This window comes from Electrophorus electricus, chromosome 6, assembly GCF_013358815.1.
Source record: "Electrophorus electricus isolate fEleEle1 chromosome 6, fEleEle1.pri, whole genome shotgun sequence".
Lineage (NCBI taxonomy): Eukaryota > Metazoa > Chordata > Actinopteri > Gymnotiformes > Gymnotidae > Electrophorus > Electrophorus electricus.
In genome coordinates, this window is record NC_049540.1 from 18,481,006 (window position 1) to 18,496,454 (window position 15,449).

At 37.9% G+C, this 15,449-nt stretch overlaps 2 protein-coding genes across 5 annotated transcripts in view; both read right to left on the bottom strand.

The window, feature by feature from the left end:
• Positions 1–1,029: 1,029 nt before the first annotated feature.
• limk1b (LIM domain kinase 1b) lies at positions 1,030–10,240 on the bottom strand. Its single transcript, XM_027018322.2, has 15 exons — positions 9,934–10,240; positions 8,549–8,687; positions 5,933–6,042; positions 5,368–5,544; positions 5,160–5,265; positions 4,900–5,078; positions 4,489–4,678; positions 4,302–4,388; positions 4,016–4,147; positions 3,855–3,914; positions 3,583–3,648; positions 3,297–3,468; positions 3,137–3,192; positions 2,872–3,029; positions 1,030–2,782 (listed from the first exon to the last, which is right to left on the bottom strand). The coding sequence occupies exons 1-15, from the start codon at positions 9,975–9,977 to the stop codon at positions 2,599–2,601; spliced, it is 1,860 nt and encodes a 619-aa protein (XP_026874123.2). The 5' UTR covers positions 9,978–10,240; the 3' UTR covers positions 1,030–2,598.
• Positions 10,241–11,094: 854 nt separating this feature from the next.
• The window catches only part of elnb (elastin b), a 29,649-nt gene continuing 25,294 nt past the window's right edge, over positions 11,095–15,449 (bottom strand). For all 4 annotated transcript variants that reach the window (XM_027018312.2, XM_027018303.2, XM_027018294.2 and 1 more), the window contains 10 exons: positions 15,093–15,131; positions 14,836–14,994; positions 14,385–14,444; positions 13,616–13,744; positions 13,471–13,530; positions 13,228–13,269; positions 12,965–13,024; positions 12,741–12,797; positions 12,510–12,566; positions 11,095–12,382 (listed from right to left, as the gene is read on the bottom strand). In XM_027018312.2, the coding sequence (XP_026874113.2) occupies positions 12,336–12,382; positions 12,510–12,566; positions 12,741–12,797; positions 12,965–13,024; positions 13,228–13,269; positions 13,471–13,530; positions 13,616–13,744; positions 14,385–14,444; positions 14,836–14,994; positions 15,093–15,131 (710 nt within the window). In that variant the 3' untranslated portion in view covers positions 11,095–12,335. The remainder of the gene's footprint in view (positions 12,383–12,509; positions 12,567–12,740; positions 12,798–12,964; positions 13,025–13,227; positions 13,270–13,470; positions 13,531–13,615; positions 13,745–14,384; positions 14,445–14,835; positions 14,995–15,092; positions 15,132–15,449) is intronic.

The window sequence follows — 15,449 nt, forward strand, 5'->3', positions numbered from 1 at the left end:
CAGACAGAAATAATTGTAATTGATAGTGAAACAAGCAGGTCAAAAGACTTGGAAATCTGGTCTTAAGTTAAACCTTAAGTTAGGAATCTTGTGTAATTTTGTGTAATTTTGGACTTTGATTTAACTTTTAAAGCATATATTAATATTATTAAAACTACACCCTATCATTTATGGACTATAGCAGAAATGGGACCATCTGAAAGATGCTAAGAAATTGATCCATGCTTCTTTTTTTTTTTTCTCAACATGATTATTGTAATTGATTCGTGTAACTGAGTTGTTGTTGTTGCTCTTGTTATTATTATGACAGGGTCTATCCTAAACTCTGAATGTGTACTCCAAACATCAGTTTCATTCTAGCCTAGCACTTTAACTTGGCCCAGGCAACCAGTTAGCAGCAAGCAATAGAGGTGACTCCTTAACCGCCAAGTCCTGTGTCTAGATAAAAAGTCTATAAACCATTCGTTTCAGCAAATAGCAACCCTGTATCACAAGTTAAGAAATGTTTGTGAAAAAATGCCTCTGTTATGGTGGTACCTTTGACTCTGTATCCAATAAACAAAATGTGGCTTCTCTTCCCATACTAACTTTCACAACAAGACAATTCCCAACAAATTTATTCAGACATACTAAACTAAAATGAGAGCCCTGACCATTACTGCCAGAGGTCTGGTTTTTAACACCAGTGGGAGTAGGAACATTAGCTGTAGCCCTGACCAGCACTTCCAGATGTTGACCTGATGTAAGGGTGGCTGAGAATGTGGCCAGGCTGGTTACATTGCCTATAAATACATGGTTAATTTGAATGGAAGCGATAAGGTGTAATGATGAGCGGTAAGGAGGCATGTGCTGAGAGGAGCAAGATTTAATAGGGGCAAATCCAAAATCAGGGTTGTTTAGGCTGTTCAGGGTCATAGAGCCGACACGGAGAGTACGAGGAAACATTACAAAACAAAAACATACGAAGGCAAACTAGGAAACACAAAAACAACTATCAAACATTAATTCAAAATGAAACAAACAGTCAAACCTCCAAACTAACTAACAATGAACAGCAACGACCAAGGCACACAACAGGGTTTAAATACATCAACTCAAAACGAGGGACAGGTCTAAGCAATCAAACAATGTGAGGACAAAATGAAACTATGGAACGGAACTACCCATGACAGGGAAAACATGGAACATGGAAGGGATTGATTATGACATAAGGTGTTGGGATTGAAACTTGTCTACTACCTGAAAAAGGGAGTAGACACAGTAGGGGAATCATAATATTTTAAATAGCATTAAGCATAGCTTGCTGTTTATTAAGGCAAGGTTTTTTTTAATTATTATTATTCTACCAATTCATCCCTCTGCTGTACTGTGATGATGAATGTTTATTCTATGACCAAGCTGCACCCAGGTCAGAGTACATCTGAATTCTGGAATCCCGAGGATCCTTTCATTTAATGCCCTACATTATAAATCTATATGTGACGGTGGAGGCGAAGCAGGATGCAAAGACAAGCCGTGGTTCGTCAACACAATGACGAACTAACTCAAACAGGAAAACAGCACTATGTTACTGACAAACAAAACAAACAGCAACACTAAGTCTCATGGTAAAGTTTCACACAACGAAGTGTGTATACCATGGGGTCAAATGCCGACAACAATAAAACAAGGGTTTAAATATGTGGGCTAACAATGAACATAACTATAGACAGATGCGACAAGACCAATGAACAAGGTAGGCACATAGTGCTAGACACACACACATACAAACTGGGAGGAGCCTAGCAGGAGGGGGCCATGCCATGACAATATAAAAATGTTAATTGTTGAATGAATGCATACATAATTATTTATTTACTGCATTAATTTATTCCTGCATTTGTCCTACTTAGTCTAAGTAAAATGATTGTTGAAAGAATAGATTTGATATATCAACTAAAAGATTAAATTCTAGTAATATTAACCATTCTTACTGATCAGGCAAATGATAGTAAATAAAGATTGACAAATATAGATATTGTCCCTCTATATTTCAGGGAGTCAACAAAAGAAGTTGGTCATATTCTGAAAATCGGCAGAGTAGGTCTGCAAGGGTCCTATGGTATGTGAATAATTTGTAACAAAGTAGAAGAAAATATTGGTAGTTAAAATATTTGTGTTTAAAATAAATTATATATAACCATAAGCAACCTTTAAAAAAGCTTAAAATGCCACAGTGTAACTCAATGTATACGTCAAGTTGTATGCAAAGATTCACAGTATTTAATACTTAATGAGTACAAAGGCTAGACAAAATATAGGAGTACAATTATGCATCTCTAGGACACATTTAGGCCTGCTATTAACAGTTTTTGTTGTTAATTTTCAGTATTTGTCCCAACCTAAATAGTATTTAGACAAATTGATAGATTTGTTCACTTAGCACTGCCCACACCACTACAGCTATTGGCTGCTTCATTAAATGCCATTACTGTAGTGCTGTAGTATATGGCCAATATGTGGGTTCCAGATTGTACTGAAATTACTTTTTCCTTTTGAAAGTTTCCTTGTAAGGGTTCACAAGTTCTTCACATTGACGTCAGACATTCACAGCATAATTCACACTTGACTTGTCAGTGGTTTCTCGTTTTGTTCGGATGGCAAACTGTTAGCCTGATGAAGCTGGTCATGGTTTTCCCAGAAGGTTTGCTGCAGCTTATGCAGTTCTGACATTAGAGGAAGTCCAATGTCCAAATGCATAAGCAAATTCTCCAACCATTGTTCTAACGTTGCAAATATGGGACTAGGATAGCAAAAAATGACATAGATTACAAGAAGGTTTGGCTGAACATTTTGTACATTTTCTGGAAGAAAAATATTATTAAAACCCACCGTTTTTCAGTTTCCATGTCACAGCAAAGAGCTGCAATAGGAAAGAAAGCAAGGGGGCATTCTGAGGGATAGCAGCGCCCCAGGAATTCATTCACACCTAGGCCAAATTCCATAGTGCGAGGTAGATAGTCTGGATCTGCATATACTCGGCCAATAATCTGATGGAAACAAAAGTTTTTTGAGGTACAGGCAATGTGTGTGTGTGTGTGTGTATGTGCTTATATTGACTAAGAAAATTGTCTTAACTAGAATGTTAGTAGTGTACCTCACAGAGAATGATTCCAAAAGAGAAAATGTCAACTCGTTCATCATAGCTTATTCCTTAGAGATAAAACAGGAACAGTAATGAATTTGACTGTGTAGAATATGTTCAGTTTTAGTTTGAGGTTGCTTTTTTACAGCTTTTATACATCACAGTGCCTTACCTCGGATCATCTCTGGTGCCATCCAATATGGATTCCCCACCACTGTGTACCTTTTCTTTCTCTGAGGTTTCTTTAGCTTGAACATTTGTTCAGGACTAGAATTCTGTCTCTGGGATTTATCTTCCATTACAAGCTGGGACAACCCAAAATCAGCCACCACTACGCTCTGATTCTGTAAAGGTGGATCAAGACTTTAGAATTGAAACATTTCTAATAGGTTTGTGCTGTAGAAGGAGATAAATGATACTTTTAGTTTATAAGCTTCATTACTATTATGGGTTCTTACCTCTCTGACAAAACAGTTATGTGAGTTGAGATCACGATGGATAACATTCATGGAGTGCAGGTAGGCCTTTATTAAAGGAAACAGAGGATGAGAGGCATAGATTTGGTATGTTAATGATAGACACTGGTATCCGGATCCATATTGTCACGGCTACTGTCATGGCAATTTAACCATTCGACTTGTATGTTTTACATCATACAGCCTACTGATGTTTGGAAAATAAATCACATTATGTCTGACAATAATTTGGTGTATGGCTTTCTTATGCTTACCATTCCTGCAGAGATATCCTTTGCATAGCTTATTCTAAGACTCCAGGGATAATCGCTTCCCTAGTAGATATAAATAAAATTATATTTATTTATTTATATTGTGCCTTAAACTGTTTAATTTTAAACAGTATATGACAGAATTTGCATGAAAAAAATCTGACCATTTTCTGTATAGTTTCCCTTAGGGTCCCTCCTGGCACATACTCTGAGATGAAATTTACTCGCTTATCTTTGTAGAGGATGCCAATAAACTTCAGGACATTTGGATGATCCAGACAGCGCATCACTTTTACCTACAGCAACAGTAGTTCAAATTTAATTTAATCATTATTATTATTATTCACATTTATATAGCGCCTTTCTCAAATCCAAGGGTGCTTTAGAGACATAAATTTTGCAGCCCTTCTGAGAAATCAGTTGTAGGCAATAAATTACAGGGTCACAAACCTCCTTGAGAAATGTCTTCTGAGTCTCTTCATCAAAACGAAGAAGTTCTTTCATCACCATGACCTCACCTGTTTCCCGGTGTGTAACCTGGCAGACCAAATGTAGGAACAGCCTTTAATGTAACACTGTGCTGTGCTATCTTTTACCTTTACTCTGCTTTAAGACAATACAGCCAGTTCCTCCTTGCCTTGATGGCTTGTCCAAAGCAGCCCCTGCCTAGCACCTCCCCATAAATAAGGTCAGAGGGGCGGAAGATACGCTGGGTTTTGTCAGCAGGATCGACACGCAAAGACTCTGAACGATTAATGTCTCTTCTTTGAGAAAGCAGTGGAAAGTGGCGTTGTAAACATTGAGTTTTCTCAATGCTGCAGCTACGCCTAAAGGAAACCACAGAATATGAGTTGGTAAGTGAATGTTAGAGAAAGTTGACGTCAGTGATGAAGTGATACTGATCATTATAGGATGGTTACAAGTTCCACAGTTGCTTTCCTTAATTCAGTTGCTTAATTTAAATGTTTACTTTCCAACAACATGTTACCTACATTCTTGTAAAAGATTTTCATGGGGTGGACTGGTGTAATGACAGGTAAATTCATACAGAATGTTCCTGGGGCGGTGGAGGAGGCTGAGGCTCTGATTGGAGAAGTAATCTAATTTCCCCGTTTGATCTGACTCTTCCTCCAGCAGGTCAAATGGATCCTCCTTAGGGCAGCCATTAGGGTGGTGCTCAACAGTGAGTTTTAGGCTTGTCTCAATGTCGTGAATCACCAGGTCAATCTGTTATAGCATATAACAGGTGTTATCATTTGTCATTCTACCACGCAGCAGACTTTCACACAAAGTCATTGCACATCATACCTCGTCGAGCGGGATGTTCTTAACGGAGATTCCATTGATCTCAAGCACAGTGTCTCCAACATGAATCATTCCACTAATCTCAGGACTCATGTTGTTTGAATCTAATCTGTAATGGGATGGTAGTAAACAATTCAAAATAAGACAAGATGGTACAATTGTACTGGTGCGTAAAATTGTTGGGATGATGGCATGTATTGGGCAGACTCACTGAGATACTCTGACAATGGGGCTGTTTGCATTTATAGGGCACTGGTCCACCCTCAGAGAGAGACCTCTCCTGCTTTCTAGTGAAGGAGGGAATGAGACCAATGCTACTGTATGAGGGAGTGCGGAACATTCTTCCCCTGGATGCCTCACTGATGCAATCTTGTAGTAACACTGCCCACTGTAGGAGAGGCAAAGAAACTCAGCCAGTCATCAATATGGGGCAATATTTAGGATTTAAAATTTGTATCAAATTAGGGATTATCTGTCTGTTTTTCAGTGACACTAATATATAAAATTCTATGAAATTCAGTAATAATAATATCATACACACATTTTAGTACATGAGCTCAGTGTTTAAGGTTCTTGACTAGTAATCAGAAGGTTGCCAATTCAAACCCCACCACCGCCAAGTTTCCACTGTTTGAGCAAGGCCCTTAACCTTCAGTTGCTCAAGGTGTATTTAGTCATAATTGTAAATTGCTTTGTATAAAACGGTCAGCTAAATGTTGTAAATGTAAATATAATGGTAAAGTGATTCTTGACACTTTTTGGGTTGCTAAACTGACCAGTATAATTTGGAGTGCTCCACTAAGGTATATGAATCCCCATCTCCTATAAACATGCCACAGTTTTCACAGATGAAACATTCTGAATGGTACTTCTGTGTGCCAGCCACCTGCAGTGTGGAATCAGAAGACAAGAATAAGCAACTTAATCCATTTTATGTTCTATATAAATGCTAATTTCTATAAAAGGACATAAAGGAAGGAAGTGGGGGTCATGCACTTGGGAAGGGGAAAGGGCAGTGGTGACATCAGCACCGCTGATGCAAGATGCAACAGTACAATGAATGGAAGGAAGTGAGATCTCATGAGAGGAGGAGTGACTGTAATTTGAGATCTGTAAGAGAATTGGGTAACATGCAAACAATACTCTAATCTTCACAGCAAGATTAGGAAAATTTAATGGTCCACCCATTCAATTGTAAACAAATTATAGTGGTAAATTGACCCTGTAACTTAAATTCTTAAATAATCTTAGATAAACATATTGCTCTTTGAACCTCTGTAGGTTCCAGTTCATGCTATATACATATTCAAAAGGACTGAGTTGTTAATAATAAATAAAAACAGTACATATTACTAATAATATATTTGTAATGATAATATTGTGTTTTAATGCTTTTGTTTTAAAGGGTAATATTACAGCATTGAATTTTACTTGTGGTTTGCACAACTTTTAAAGCTGACTTGAACTTTTAAAGCTGACTTGAAAAGTGATTCACTGTCTATTACTGATTCTTATACTGTCTATTACATTCATTACAAATCTTAATATTAACTAATTGCACTTCAGATGATGTGACTTCATATCTGGGCAAGCTGATCTTTTAAAAAATATTTTGGGATCTTTGGGCAATTTGTACATGAGGGTCCCACTGTACATTGAATTATTGCAGCCAAACACAACACATTTTTTTTTTTGTCATTTTGCACATTTTTCATCACCTATAATTCAAGTTCTTGAGTTCCTGTCCACCATCTACGTCACACAGATGAGGTTTATTCTGAAGACAGTGGGCGAGGCAAAGCAACAACTTTTAAGATGTATTCCTTGAGCTGTATTTATGTGCTTGACACTTTCATATTAGCTGGTGGTTAGCTTTAGAGTATCTTGATCATACTTGACTGAATTAATAATAATGACCTTCAATCATGAAAGTGAGAATTAGTTTTTCATGCTAAACAGCAGGTTTGTGTCAACCAGAGAGAAGGCTCAAAAGATTTCTTTGTATATTGAAAGTGGTGTACACATGCAACTATGGTATAAAGCTACTCCTTTGACAGTAGTCAAGTAGCATTTAGTAGTAGTGGTAGAGTAGTAGTAGTAATTTTACAGCAGTCTGTCTTTTTAAAGCATTGTGTTCTTAATAAAATTAAGCACGTATGTGTGAAAACCATTTTAATCCTGGGTAGGACCCCCATGGATTCTACAAAGTGTTGGAAACATTCCTCTGAGATCTTAGTCCATGTTGAGATCATTGCATTATGTTTTGCTCTAGATTTGTCAGCTGTACATTCATGTTGTGAATTTCCCATTCTACCACAGCCTAATGGTGCTCTAATGGATTCCTATCTGTTGACTTGCGAGCCCACTGAATTACATCAAACTCACTGTCATGATTATGGAGCCAGTTTGAGCTGCTTTGTGTGGTGCTTTGTCATGCTGGAAGCAGATATTATAAAACTGTCAGCATAAGGGGATTCACATGGTCCATACTATGCTCTCACTCAGAATCTGTTTTTGGTTGACAAGAGTGAAACCAGATGTGGTCTTCTGCTGTTTTAGCACAACTACTCTAAGGTTTGACATGATGTACATACTTTCTGCTTACCATGGTTGTAAAGATACCATTCTTCTCTGACCTCTCTCATTAAAAAGGCATTTCTGCCCACAGAACTGCCACTCACAGGCTGCTTTTAATTGTTTTGTGTTTTGTTTTTTTTGTTTGTTTTTTTTGCACCATTCTGGGTATGCTCTAAAGAAAAAACCCAGGGTTCAACAGTTTCTGAAATACTCAAAATAGACCTTCTACCATCAAAGTCGCTGAGATCATGTTTTCTCCATGCTGAATGATGAATGTAAATGTTACCTGAAGCTCCTGATCCCTGTCTGCATGTTTTAATATACTACAATGCTCCCACATTACTGGCCAATTGGAAGCTTACACTGAATGAGCAAATGTGCAGGTGTTCCTAACGGAGTGGTGTGTATGAGGGTAAATATGTAATAAAATCTGTTTTTGGTGGAGTTAACATTCCCACCACTGCTAAAGCAGGTATGAGACACATTGCCTTTCATATTTTAAATTATGTTTAACCTTTTTAGCAAATAGTTTTAATGTACATTGAAAATGTGCACCCAGCATTTAATGTTTTCATTTCAGCATAGCAAAGCATGCAATAGTATGTGTATTTAACTTGTTCAAACACGAGCAAGGCTTTCAGGACGCAAAGACAGCAAGCCATCTCATTAAAAAAATAGCCTATGAATTTGGCCAGCAACCATTAAAACCCTTTAGAATGTCCCAGTATACTGATATACAATGGGATAAAAGGTAAGGCAGGGCGTGATTCACTCAGAGCTGTGAGGTAATGTAACTGCGCAGTGAATGCTCTCACCATAATTACGCCATTAGTGATGACGTCGGAGCAGCCGCGACACGGCTCCCCAAAGCGAGCCCAGTAGTCCTGCCTACAGAAGTACTGTCCATCCCTCTCATAGTACCAGTAAGAGAGAGCAGAGTTGCACTCGCAGCACCTTCCGGGGGTGAAGAAAGAAGCAGTAGTTTTAAGACAGTTATGCACTAAACATAATGTTGAAGGTCAGTTAAGGTTATAGAGGATACCACAAAGTAGGAACTTATATTAAAAGGAATTTAAAGTTTAATTCAGCTCATTTGAATAAGCAATATTACAAGCAGCAATATCAGAAACGTAGATACTTAGTTCAAATTTAAAGGTAACAGAGATTACTTCGAGAATAAATTCCCATCTCTGCAAGATGCAGAGAAGCAGATTCATGCTTTTGTTTCCTCGACTAGATTACAGCTATTCACTTGTTTATCAAAAACCACAAATGACAGACTGCAACCTTTTCAGAAATGCTGCAGCCAGGGTACTAACATACAAAAAAAGAGCACATATAACACCCATTTTAGCCTCATTACACTGGTTGCCTGTCGCATTTACAATTGATTTTAAAATTCTTTAAACTCTAGTTTATAAATGTTGTAATGGATTAGCACCTACATACATTTCAGAATGCCTGACAGAATATGTTCTAAATTGTGTTTTGAGTGCTGTTTTTATTGAATGTGCTATTCTTTTGTTCTATCCCTCAACCAAACACAATCCACATAATAAATAATCCCATATTATTTCTCCCACACAGTTTCTGTATGCCTTAGTCCTTCAAACTCTACCTCTTGAAGTAAAGTAGCCACAGTGAATTGAAAGATCTTTGTTTTAAATCTCATTTTAACTTGTTAAAAGTCATCTATCTCCTCCCATTTCTGCTTATCTGACATTAACATTCTTCAGGATTTCCTTCTGAAAAAAGTCATAACACAGACCTGAAAACGCTCTGTTTTTAAGATAAAGCTAAGGCTTGTTATCCGAGAACATTTGATGTAATCTCTGTTCTCTGCTACATTGTTGCCTCACAGTAGGAGTGCTGGAAAAAGAGGTGGGGGAAAATAGCCAAGCTAATATGTTTCATCTGTTTTCAATGTAAAACACATGTGAAATATATATTATTCTAAAGTTAAGATAGGACATATAGTAACAACTTCCAGAATATCACTCTCCTTATTTAAGTGTTTTGTGCACTTTTAAAAGCTAAAAGTGAAAGTATAAATATTTCCCCTTTTTGGCATAGTGTATATTTAAACAGCATTTGTACATACAGTACACTTACAAACATTACAACAACATTCCTGCTCTGACATTCTTTAAACAATTAACATTAAACACATTCTAACAGGTTTAATCAGCACTCAACCTACCTTGCTTTTATTTTTCTCCTATAACCCAGGTCGTGGTGAGACATGTGAGTATTTCAGTAGTACAGCTGTTAGTCTGCTCTCTCTTCCTCTCTTGCTGTCTTTTCCTCTTCAGGGGAGGGGAGGGGAGAAAAGAAAAGCCCGGCTGTATGAAAACACATCTCCACAGTTCCAAATGTATCTGAATCCTTCAGACTATTCATACGCATCTACCTTCTTTACAATGTTGCCAGCATGTAAATCAAGGCAGCATGTGATTTTTTTCTCTCTTCTTTATGCACCTTGCCTGTAAAAATGAATCCACCACCGACCAATCCCCAGGTCTGCCTCTAACTTTAGCCTACCCCCTTTCCCAGGCTGCTTCAGTGAGCAGCATGAAATGACGACAAGTGGGATTGAGTTGCACTCCCACCTGATAATTGATAGCCTTCAGAGACCTTTGGAGCATATAGGGAGAACTCATTGCAAACCACTCAAAGGAATTCCACTCCAACTGGAACAAGTCTGATTGCCGCTGGACCTTTAACTACTCCCCATGCAAAGATTTTGATATGATGTAACCCAGGTCAGCGCTCTAGCAGTGGAGGCATTTAAGATTGGGTGGGGAGTGCTTTGACCAAAGCCCCCAATGACCCTAACAGTACTGACCTACTTATAGTTGAAGGGAAAAATGTTTTTCTTTGTTTATCTTTGTTTTCTTTGTTGTTTGCTTATCCAACTCGCCATCTCAGTTTCTTATTCACATATTCTAAGGATATTGTTATTCTTTTCCTCTTAGAATTTTATTTGTTTCTATTCCAATAAAATTAATTAGTTATACAAGGTCCTTTGAGATGCTGAAGGTATACAAATCATTACTGAAGAACTAGTTAAAAGTCCTTTAATCTTTCAGTTTCAGTTTACAGTGTCTATATTTATTCTTCAAGCACATAGCTGAGTTTTCAACCCAGATGATACTTTAGCAGGGTTTTTAAGACTTAACTGGCTTCTTTCAGTCTTGGGGGATGTTCAGGCACGTGTTCAGATCTACAGTAATGAACTAGCAAATCCCCATCTTATAACCCACTGCCTTGACTATGTAGCAGCATTAACCAAGCCAGGGGATAAAGATTTGGAGGAAGCACCATGATGAAATCCTTTAGGACATAAATGAAGAAAGACAAAAGATGATTTTGTAATTTATTTAATGAACTAAAAATAACGCATCATAAGAAATCTTGATGGTCATACATGAATTTCATGTTCAAGATGTGAAATTCAAAGTAAGAGCCACATAAAGTGAAAATCAAAAGGTAAACACTGCAAACCTGCTATTAACCGGCTGCATCGTCATTCTCTTGATCTCAGGTCACATTTGAATTGTAATTTCCACTTACACAAATACATCATTCACAAGTTTCAGAAAACACACACCCAGAGAATCACTTTAAGCTCCTGAAGTATAGTGAAAAACTTCTAATCCTCAGTTGTTCGGGAAATACGGTGCCAACATCAGAAAATACAATTTGCTACAGTAAGACTGTCCAAAAGGCAGAGTGTAAGTCTACATTTCTCTAACAGCACAGATGACAAAGCTCATCAACATGCACTCACGTAGAGGCCATTATAAGCCTGCCTTAGTAAGAAGAAAAGGGTGGTAGGCACCATCAAAAGAGAAGAAGCAAACAGTCACACTGTGCACAAATGATGAGAATCTTGGAACGTGATCTGTACCACTTGGTGTAAGCTCAATTGTGTATTACTCTTACAGATCTGCTTCAAGTAGCAGAGACCTGCTCCTAAGCAGTACTTCTGAATATGTAGCTGTGACTCTGAAATTGAGACTAAGCGCTAAGATGGAGCAGTGGTGATTGATGAGTCAGAAGAGCCACTGTTTTGTGTGGATCACAGTTCAGACCATCAGGAGTATCAGGTAAATATGTGCAAGTTTACTGCAATCCACCACAATTTTGTGTGATCTGGCCATTACACACCCAGCTAATTTACAGTGAAGCTACAGTGATAATTAAGGGACAGTGTTGTTACATGCCTTGACAGCATTGAACTAATGGATGACAGTGAACAGATCAGTTACCTCTTCTTCTGAAGTGCTGAAATAAAAACTAAACTGAAGTTAAAAAAAATAATTAAATAATGGCCTGGTGTGTAAATAAATAGGGCTTACATATAAATAAAAAAGGGCTTACATTGTGCCATGAGGGTATGGGTAAGAGCGCAATGTACAGCACCTTAGATCAAACTTTATCAAATATATGTGATGTGCTTCTTCTGAACCTCTGGACACACTTATGTTACAAAATGGGGTTTGTTGTTGTTTTTCTTTTCCCATGCTAGCAATGAAAAAGCACATCTGAGATAGGCAGTAGCACCACTTGTTCATGAGGTCACATCCCTTTTCAGGGTTCTCACTTCCTCCTCCTACCACAGTACTTGCCTCGGCATGCAGCACCCCCTGTGATCAAACACAGCTGAAGTAATTGCATGGAAACATTTTATGGGCTTCACAAATACACATTATGCATAGTAACATGAATTAGTATAGTATAGTATTACTATTAATATAGTAATGTGTATGATACCTCTGTATCCTCCAGCACTTAGATTACCCAGGAGAGCTGCATATTTGGCTGCTTTGGCTGTTAAAAAAAAGCATAAACAGGACAATAAATAGCAATCCATCAATCAATAAAGAACATAGTTCACTGAAATCTTCAGTGGATATAGCACAGTAAGAACTCCAGTCCTTTGAATTACAAGTACAAATTAACATGTAATTTAGGTACACCGTGTAAAATTGAGTCATGTCCTACATTGTTGAGGTGTAAGTGGTGCACTTCCAGCTCCACCTGGTCCAACTCCACCATAGCCTAATGTGGTAGACAAGTTTCATCAGTCAGTATAGCCTACATCTGTAACATGAGTTATGACCAAATCCTGGAAACAGAAGCTTTTTAGATGTTTGTTTTAAACTTGCTATGGCAGTAAATTAGCCCTTCTCAACAGAATCTCAGGGAGTGAATCTGATCCTCATTACCTGTAAATGGCTGCTGATAACTTCCTGGACCACCCACACCATGTCCAGGCACTGCACTCCCTGCAGGAGTAGCAAACACATCATTCCAACTTCATAGATATAATTTCAGCCCATTCACACACCTTCATAACGACAACTTCAAACTGAAGAAAGATGCAACAAATGTAATGTTTTGTATTAATCAAATGCCCCCATACTATATTTCCTGTTATAGTGTTTAACCCATGAAATAGGGAGAATGAGAAGAACGAATGTTGTCCTACCTGGCTGGTAACCTTGACCACCCAAGGCACTTGTGCCATAGGCTGTACAACAGGAAAAAAGAAGGAATGATTGGCATGTTTTCAGGATCTTTAGACTCACGCCTGCAATATTCCTGTATAGTGTTTACCACATTTATGTTTAAGTACATTGAGGTGTCACTATGAGTTATGGATCATTTGGGGGTATTTTGCTCAGCACCTATTTTGTTGTGTTATATTACACAGAAAATGGCCAAACAGCACCTGATTTCACAGGTATCCCAGCTCCTGCTCCCAGGCCTGCACTGCCTGGATACCTGAAACCTAAAAGCACACTATGAGTCCTTATCTCAAAGCAGTGATTTTACTGATGATCTGTTGGAAGAGTACTTGAGGCTATACAAAATACCTGCACCAGGTCCTGCTTGGCCAGCAGCACCTACTCCTTCTACACCTGTTAGTCCTCCACCTGCAGGGGCTCTTCCTAGAGCCCCACCTGTACCTCCACGTCCTCCTACTCCTCCCAAATCTCCAAATCCTAAAATAACAATGAACAGCGCTCTGAGAACCCAAATAATGATCATTATATAGTTAAGATGACAAGTAAAATTGTGGAGTTGTAGTTTTTTTGTATCAATTGTTTGTGCAGGTCAAAACACTGACACAATAATCTTACGATGTGAGAAATTAAAGTTGGTGTGATTTATCTTCATAATAACAGTAATTAAACTGATTTGTATTAATTAATTGATTTACTTTTTTCTACCAAAACTGTACTTGCATGTGAGATACTATTTGCATTCTAGCATCACACATTTTTAAATGCATTTCCTTAATTTATGTCTATTACTTATTTTATAAGAGGCCTCTCTGGGAACTATTTTGAGATCATTTAATGGTTAGCATAGTCTGTAGTTCTGTTGTTCCTAAGCATGTGGAATGTATGTACTTAGGTATCCTGTTTGAACAGGATATCCCTTGAACTGCTCGAGAATTTCATTGAGGTGTCACACATCAAACATTTAAGGAACACCAAGGTAGCTTTAGTTGTGAAATCGTACTTTAATTTGTCCATCTTCAAATTCACACAACAAAAACGTTTCAAAGTAAATATATTTCTGTCCACAGAAAAAGCATGATCACCATGGCGATTGTGTGGGTATTCAAACAAGCAGCACCTGATTTCCCAGGTTTTCTGGCTCCTGATGCGATTCCTGCTCCACCTGGGTATCCTAAACCTGAAAACAAAACACACTTTTCTATTCTACATATGATGGTATGATGTATGTCATATGAGTGACAGGATTTAGTTTGCAGTCCTAATGCTTGGGTCCCCTTGCTTTATGTTTTTCCTGCTATAACATACCTGTTCTATCTCATGGAGGTTGTAACAGTTAGCTGATGAGCTGGACCAAGGGAGTTAAATTATGAAAAACAGAAAAATATGCATAGGGCCCTAATGTATTAAGATTGGGAACCACTACCTTTTTAACCTTTGCCATTATGAGCATTATAAGCAAAGCCTTCAATTAAACATTATTACTTTTTTGTGGGACCTTATGTAAGTGAATGTTTACTGCAAGTATGGCTATAACTGTAATATATGCTTTAATTGTTGATATAATGTACCTCCACCTAGACCTCCTAGTCCACCTCCAATTCCTCCAATTCCTCCAATTCCACCAACTCCTCCTGGACCAGAATCAACACCTCCAGACCCTCCTCCTAGGCCCCCCACCCCACCAACTCCTCTTCCAGAGTCACCCAATGCTCCAGAAGCTCCATAGCCTGTTATCAGAAAAAAATAAGCAATTGTCTCATGACTAAATCACATTTGAATATTTTGCTTGCCCTACCATTAGCAAATAAAGCTCCTAATGACATACCTTTTGGTGGCTTTCCTGTTCCAGGGCCATATCCAAGATCTGTTTATACAAATAAGGCAGTAGGTTTAGATGGCATCAGAATGTGAGAACTTGTAAACAGTATAGACTACAAGCAAACATAACCATAAACTATAATTTGCCAGTTGTAGTCAGCAGCTTTAAATTTAACCACACTAAACTAAAGTCTTTCTTAGAAAGTGTTCTACACAGCATATTGTATTTGAAGATTCATTACTTTATTCTAATAATGTTTGAAAAAATGTTGATTGAATGAACTGTTAACAGGTTAACATTACATTTTCTTTAAAATAGTACAGCACTCTGCAAACTCACTGCCAGCTCCAGTTCCACTAGACC